The 8,367-nt window shown below is 36.9% G+C and overlaps 1 protein-coding gene across 1 annotated transcript; it reads left to right on the top strand.

The window, feature by feature from the left end:
• Nucleotides 1–2,786: 2,786 nt before the first annotated feature.
• LOC137648374 (uncharacterized) lies at nt 2,787–6,881 on the top strand. The gene is made up of 2 exons (XM_068381298.1): nt 2,787–2,858; nt 2,995–6,881. The coding sequence occupies exon 2, from the start codon at nt 3,809–3,811 to the stop codon at nt 4,217–4,219; it is 411 nt and encodes a 136-aa protein (XP_068237399.1). The 5' UTR covers nt 2,787–2,858; nt 2,995–3,808; the 3' UTR covers nt 4,220–6,881.
• The last annotated feature ends 1,486 nt before the right edge of the window (nt 6,882–8,367 follow it).

Raw genomic sequence — 8,367 nt, 5'->3', positions numbered from 1 at the left:
CGCTCACCCTCGGGAAAATGACCAGTATCACTCGCCTGCAACCTGCCGCAGACGGCTCTCCTCGTGATGTGAACCCACTTCATGACTTTCAAACCTCCATCAACGCCTCCATTCATGACGAAGAGGACATCTATTCAACTTCAACCGAAGCTGACGTGAATGCCGTAGGACACGCCTATGAATGCCGTAGGACATACACGCCTATGAACGCCGTAGGCCTATGAATGCCGTAGGACACGCCTATGAATGCCGTAGGACACGCCTATGAATGCCGTAGGACACATTCGCCTATGAATGCCGTAGGACATGCCTATGAATGCCGTAGGACACACACGCCTATGAATGCCGTAGGACACACTCGCCTACCCCGTGACGAGCCGGAGCGGCAACAGCCACCTATCATCCACCACTCGCTCGCACCCAAACCAACGACTTCTACAGCCACTCACTGTCGCTAATCGGCGCAGTTTTTACTACTACCTCTCCAGATTCAGGGCACCTATTTAACATGTTCAGTATGTCATTTTTAGAGGGGGAGCCATGTACCAACCGTGTGTCACACAATTGTACATAATTCCTTTTGTATATAATATGCTTGTATCTTCGCTCTTCCCTCGCTCTCAAACGAACATGAAAATTCATGTCTGCTGTTTTGCTCTGAACATTGTCTGTCTCTCGAACATGTTATGTCCTGTTGCCTTGAGGTTTTGTATATAAAGAAGAGTGTTCCTTAATATATAACTCAGTCGTTTTCAATCTGCCTTTGAGTTCACAACTCCTCTCTCGGCCCGTCACAGCTTCATTGCTTGTGCTTTTATAAATATTATTGTAGTAAAATTAGTAATCTTCCTTGTACAGTGTACAGCAAATCTGGTGATTCTTGAATTCAGTAATTTTCGTTCGAAAGTCACTAACTGGCAACTCTCACATTCTTCATATTTCTAATGAGACTAGGTTCCCGGGACGAATCATTTTGAAACTTCGCTCAATAATTGATACAGTTCATTAAGCATGATTTCATAGAATTTATGCTCTTTTTTTTTATCAAAATATCAGGTAGATCCTTAGGGAAAAATTAACTCAATAATCTTTAATTATAATAGAAATGAAAAAAAAAAGACTTAATTATTCTGACTTTTTAGCCACCATAGTTATGTCTTTAATGTAAAGTATGTATCCAGAGATGTAGTTGTGGGCGAAGTCTCCCTAGACATCAACTAGCAGTCTAGCGGTGACACACCCACAAGCAAGTCATCTGTCAAATATTGGTACAGCTACCCAACTGCTACCGAATAACTGTAACTCTAGTTAAGCTTTTTTTTTTCACCAGATTCTCTATAAAAAAAATAAATATAACCAATCGTCTTGACATGAAAGAAACAACTGTTTATAGATGGCTTAATGATAACAATGAAGGAGAAAATTGAAAAGCCATCCTAGGAGGTGAGACAATGTTGCACAGCCGCTGATAAAGAAGAAGAGTTATAAACCCAATAGCATAGGCCTAGACTTCAAAGTTATCCAAGCATCATCATCATCATCCCCACCATTATTATTATTATTATTATTATTATTATTATTATTATTATTGTTGTTGTTGTTGTTGTTGTTATCATTATTATAATTTAAGATACGTTGTTATTGTCTTACTGTAGAATCTGCACATAGCATGTGTGGCTGAATATGTCTGACCTGATTACAGTCCTCCGTTCGTAAAGCAAAAGTAAAATAATAGAAAGGTAGAATTAATTGTATTTCTGATAACGAAGATAACTCACCGCCTCGCTTATTCGTCTATTTATTTATCGATCTATTGATTAATTTATCTATTTTTCCTCAAACTGAAAAAAAAAAACATTGGGAGACTAAAATTTCATGGAATTAGAGTTGACCATAGACTAAACTATGACTTGCAATAATTTATCATACGTTTTGAAATCACGATCATAACTATCTTTTGTTTTATACACAAAACGACATAAGCAAAAAATAAGTAATAACATTGAAATCATATCGCAAATGCTTAAATTTTTATCATTAGACTATAAGTAGTAAGTTGGCCAGGGCACCAGCCGCCCATTGAGATACTACCGCTAGAGAGTTATGGGATTCTTTGATTGGCCAGACAGTATTACATTGGATCGTTCTTTCTGGTTACGGTTCACTTTCCCCTTGCCTACACATACACCGAATTGTCTGGCCTATTCTTTACAGATTCTCCTATGTCCTCATACATCTGACAACACTGTGTTTTTCAAACAATCCTTCTTCGCCCAAGGGGTTAACTACTGCACTGTAATTGGTCAGTGGCCACTTTCCTCTTGGTAAGGGTAGAAGAGACTCGTTAGCTATGGTAAGCAGCTCTTCTAGGAAAAGGACACTCCAAAATCAAACCATTGTTCTGTAGTCTTGGTGTGGAGGATTTATTTTTACTTTATTTTTATTTTTTGTTTTTGCCAAATCCAGAGAGAGAGAGAGAGAGAGAGAGAGAGAGAGAGAGAGAGAGAGAGAGAGAGAGAATTTAATTTGCTTTAGTTTTGCTAGATCGCGCGAGAGTGTGTTTGTGTGTTTGTGTGTGTGTTTGTGTGTTTGTGTGTTTGTGTGTTTGTTTGTGTGTTTGTGTGTCTGCGGTGCGCGCCGAAGAGCAAGTGGTAGTTAGAGAATGATCGTTGGTGGTGAGAAGGACTGTTGGTACAAATGAGATTGTTTGTTTACATTTTTTTAGTTAGGTTACGACAGTGGTGAATGTTTCGGAGCGAATGCTTTTTTTATTTGACTGCAGCATAAGGCAGTTGTGTGAGAGCTGGATTACATTTATATTTTTCTGACCAGCGTGGAAGTGGTTTTTGATTTTCAAAGTAAGTACAGTTTTGTTTATCTTTGCTTGTCGTGATTGTGAATGATAGGAACAATTTATTATTTATCTTTGATTATAGTGCGATAGTTCAGTTAGCTAGAAGTGTTCGTAAGTGTTTTTCTTTTTTATTTTGGCAGGCTGCGATTCCTCCTTTGGAGTGACTAAATTTCTAGAAAGTGGATTACTGTTGATGACCTGGCCTGGAACTGATCATATTTAGACTGCTTTTTTTGGATTAACGATTGTCGATGACCTGGCCTGTTTACTTTGATTGCTGCTATTGATGATGATAATGATGATAAGGATGATGACGATGATGATTACGACCCCGATTAGGGAGGCAGTGGTGGCAACTTGCCATACAGTTTAACCTGTTAATCACAGATTGAGGGTTGTGCCGTGAAAGACAGTTCGGCAGTTTGTGAACGACTGTGTTGCAAATAATATATATGAGCATACAAATTTTGGTGTTGAACTCGTAATATATGTGTTTTGTGTTTTCATGTTTGGGTTGCGGTTAGTTTTAAGTTTCGTTAGGATTTATTGGATTGCGGAAAGGTTTTTTTGTTAATTATATATTTAGTTTTATTTATCTTATAGTGTTAAGTTTTGATTAGTTTAAAGTGTTAAGTTTTGATTGGTTTAAAGTATTTATTTTGAATGTTGATGGTTTATGATTTATTTTAAGGTTTAAGAATTATAGTTTTAAGGTTATGTTTTGTTTTGTTTTGTCCTTTTGTCCAAGAGTCTGGTTGTAGATTACGTAAGGGGAAAGTTTGTTTTGTGGAGACCATTGTAAGTAAGTAAGATTCAAGGGTGTGGGGGTTGTTTTTGCAACATCCCGCCACATTATTTTGGCGCCCGAACAGGGACTGCTGAGGCGGGACTGATAGCTGGACTCTTTGACGAAGGACTGATAGGATACAAATTTAGAATTAAGGTTGAAGAAAAATGGAAGGTAAATATAAGGCTTTGGAGGAGGAATTGCGGCTGAGTAAGGAGCGTGAGGAGAGGTTGCTAATAGAGAATGAGAGGTTGAACTGGGAGAATGCGGCGATGCAGAAGGAGCTTAGGGAGTTAAAGGGGACAGTAGAGAGAGTGGAAGAATGTGTTGAGATGAGGATGCGAGAGAATGAAGAACGAATAGAGAAACGAATGGAAGATATGATGGGGCAAGTCATGGGGATGATGAAAACTATAATGGGCGAAGGTGCAGTCGGAGGAGTGTCCTCAGCTTCGGGTAATGGGTTGGTAGTGGAAGAGAAGGATAAGGTAGGTGATAATGGGAAAGGAAGTGATAGTGATAGTAGTAATAGTGATGGTGATGTTGAAGATAAGGGAATTAGGCATAGTATGTACTGAAATTCCAAATGGAATTTTTATTTTCTTTTTTATTATATATTATATTTTGTTTTATATTATATTTTGTTTAAAGTAGCATGGTCACTGGAAGGCAGTTAGCTTAGTTTCAAGTATTTAACTACCCCCTTGGTTGTTAACAGCTCACTGCCTTCCTGCGGCCGTTTCTGGTTTTAACCTAACCAGCCACTAATGCTTTGCTTTCTTCCTGAGGTTGACGGAAACTTTAAGTCAGTTACGAAGGAGCATTCCATCGCTAAGGGTCTTGTAACTCGAGCTCCTATTCTTGATATAAGAATACACTTTGTACAGCTACACAGTTAACGTGACAAGAACTTTTTCTACATGTCCTTTGAAGTGACGAAGAGTATTATCGCCATGTAAACTTCTGTGTAATCCCGACCAGGAAGAAGCTTTCTTTCATCGCAACCCATCTCTACACGTACTTCGCCTTCGTCCCAGGATGATATCGGTGGGTCTGTAAAACTCAGGGGGAGTTTTTTTATGTCAGTCCGAAATCATTTAGAGGGATAATGCCATCCCATTTAAATTTGACTTCCAATTATCATCGCTTACTTTTTTCAATGTTATATTTTTTCATACCTTTCAATTTAGTAACGAGTTCGTACCCTTTTCAGTTTTGTAACGACTTCGTACTCTTTAAAGGGATATCATAAATTGTACTTCGTGGACTCCAGTTTGGACTATGGGTTTATATTTATTTACATAAGATTTCCAAGGTATGCAACTTGCCAAGTGTTATAACGTGCTTCACATAATAATCTGATTTTTATATGTATTTTTATGATCGTTGTGTAGTATGTAATTTGACATTTGCTAATATTTAAGGTATTTGGAAGAAGCTGAATTACTGCGGTTCCCCCTTGCCTCACGATGTTCAACTTTGTGTATTAGCTGCCGCATCAGCAACTGGATGAATTAGGATATTTATCAAATACAATAAATTACTTAATTTTTTTCACATTTTAATTATCCTTATTTAATTCCTGGTGTTTGTAAATTAAAATTCAGCGTATGGCGACCGTGACAGGATTTAGCATTATAGGTTAGGTACGTGATACAGAACGTGAATTGCGGTGTGTTCGAGGTTTCTTCCTGGAAGGGGTTGTTATAATTTGCTTATTTCTTTAATCGATTTTTTGCTGTTCAAGAAGAGTTTAGTATACCATTTTTACGATTCTGTAAGAGTTTTTTGTTTTTGTTTACTTGGCAATTGATTTAAAGTTCTTTGTTAACCATTTATGCGGTTCATATTTTGTTTATCCCTTTGCAAATAATTAGTGCGTATTTGAGTGCTCCTATTTCTCGCGTTATTTTGAGCTTTTTGCTTCGTAATAACGTTATTTGTAATAAGTGGTGTTAACTATTTTGTTTAGAAAATTTTCGTTGAGTATTGCATTAATATACTTATTATATATATATTGGTGCTTGTTTGTTTATTTGTAGTTGTGTATTGTATTAATCATACTTTTTGTATATTTTGGTGCCTGTTTTGGTAGTCATAATGGCTGAATTGGTAGTGCTAATTGGTCAGCGTAAGATTATTAGGAAGAAGGTTACAGATTGTGCCAACCGTTCCTCGCAGTACCCTTCATTAGATAATACTGCTAAAGTATCTGAACGAGGTGTTCTCCAGGATTATAGGAAGCGATTAAGTGACTTGGATTCTAAAATACAGATTCTAAAATTTTCAGGGGAATTTAGAGAGGAGGATTTGGAAGCTGAGCTTTCAGCATGTCAATCTTACCATGATAAGATTTCAGGTATTTTGCCTTTGTTGGATGTAAGTGTAAGTGCTGGAAGCCCTCAACTTTCATCAACTACTGATATTGCTAGGAGTCTTTTGAGGCAACCCACTGCCCCTCTACCCAAATTCCAAAGTAAGGAAGGTGAGGATTTTTTGAAATTCATTAGAGAATTTGAAACTACGACCCAGAGTTTTAATTATCCAGACAGGGACTTGCTCTTACTTTTGAAACAACAAGTAGAAGGTAGGGCTAAATGTTTACTTGGCTCATTGGAGGCCGACAAACAAAGTTATAACGATGCCAAAGACTTATTGACTAAGGCATTTGCCTCGACTGAATTACGAAAATCGGCTGTAATTAAGAAATTAACATGTCTAAATCTCAAAGAAGGAGAGGACCCTTTTGTCTTCTTTTCAGAACTTAGAAATATAGTAGAAAATTTCAAATATTTGCATATTGATGTTGAGGAGGTTGTTAGATATTTTGTTTGGTCTGCAATGAACGATAGATTTAAGTCTCATCTGGTTCATATCACTAATGTGACTCATCCATCATTTCAGCAAATTGTAGATAATTTCTTTACAGCATGTGAAAGGTATGAACAGGGTCAGACGAAAGGTAAATTGTCTGTCAGGGATAAAGTTGTAACTCATTCAAAGCCATTACAGGCAAAGACTAGTACCATGGCTCTTAAAACTAAGACTGTTCCCGCCAAAGCTTGTAATTTTTGTTCCAAGGCCGGTATTTCCGATAATGATCATTTAAGTTACAAGTGTACTAAGTATGCTACCCCTTCTGACAAAATTTCTTTATTAAATTTGCATAAAGGTTGTGTAAAATGTGGTAATTTCAATCATTTCACTAAAGCATGTAAGTTCAGATTTCGAAGACCCTGTTCACATTGTTCGCAGTATCACATGGAGTATCTTTGTGGGAAACTTAGTCCTAACAGGTGTAATAGTAAAGAAGAGTCTTCCAAGGAAGCAAGCAGTGGGATAGCAGTATTGCCAAATGTTACCACAGGTTCAGTTCTCCCTACTTTCACATTTTATGTAAATGGTCAAAATAAGCTTTACAGGGGTCTTAAGGATTCAGGGTCACAAAATACTTTTATATCTAGCAAGTTAGCTTCCTCTTGTAATTTAAAGTCTTTGACTACCGATGTTAAACTTACTGTGAAAGGGTTTAATGGTCAAAAGGAATATTCTACTAGTCTTGTTGAAGTCCCTATAAAGCTGGGGAATGAAATCTTTGCTATTTCTGCTTTAGTTGTACCCTCTATAAACGTGCAATTAAATTTACCTTGTCTTGGTCAGGTAGTTAGTGTAATGCAGAGTAAAAATTTTGTATTTGCTGACAAGCTTTTATCAGCCAGTTCTCAGGGCATTGATGACGTTCAGCTTTTGTTAGGAGTAGATTTTTCACATTGTCTTTTGGGAAGAGATATAATGATAGGGAGTCCTAATTCGTCTGTGTATATTGAGACTACTTCAGGAATAATGCTCATGGGGAATGTTGATAGGTTCCTAATTAATCTTACTTCACTTAATGGTAAAGATAGTTTAGCCTCGAAACCACTAAGGGGCGAAAATTCTAATGCTGAAAAAGGTGCATATTATAATATTCCTTGCCATTCTTATTTTCTAGCTACTACTGTATCTATTAATGATGAATTTAACGAGCTCAATGACATGACGACAAATTGTTCATTCACTGTACTTTCCGATAAAGGAACTATTATTGATAGGAAACTGCAAGAAGCAACTGATCAAATCCTGAATATGGAGAGCCAATTTTATTTGAACTATGATCAGAAAGTTTATAGTGACGAATCTAATCAGCTCAATAACTCTCTCGTGGATTACACTTTGAGAAATTTGCACACGAGAAGTGATGGGCGTATAGTTGTTCCCTTGTTATGGAATGGAAAGGTATCACACCTTCTTTCGAGAAATGAGTCTCTTTCCAAGGCTATTCTTCAATCTAATTTTAAAAAGTTACTTCGTAAGAAAGGTTCCTTACAGTTGGTGGATAACTGCATAAAGGAGCAATTAAATATGGGAATTATTGAACCAATTTTTGACTTGGAAGTATTTAAGGCTGAATACCCTAACTATTCATTCTTACCTCATATGCCAGTTTTTAAGCCAGAAAGGGATACTACGAAATGTCGCATAGTGTTTCTTTCTAATTTGCAGGAATCCTATAAGAAACTGTCATTGTCACATAATCAATGTATGTATGCTGGGCCTAACCTAAATCAAAAACTTTCATCTGCATTTCTTAATATTAGGTTTGATGAAAAAATTTTAATATTTGATTTGAAAAAAGCTTTCAATATGTTGGCTTTAAGTGAAATTGATCAGTCTAGACTATTGTTCT

Source organism: Palaemon carinicauda, chromosome 10 (genome assembly GCF_036898095.1).
Source record: "Palaemon carinicauda isolate YSFRI2023 chromosome 10, ASM3689809v2, whole genome shotgun sequence".
In the NCBI taxonomy this organism is placed as follows: Eukaryota; Metazoa; Arthropoda; class Malacostraca; order Decapoda; family Palaemonidae; genus Palaemon; species Palaemon carinicauda.
Note: the sequence above shows the minus strand (reverse complement) of the source record. Positions and strands in the feature narration are given on the sequence as shown.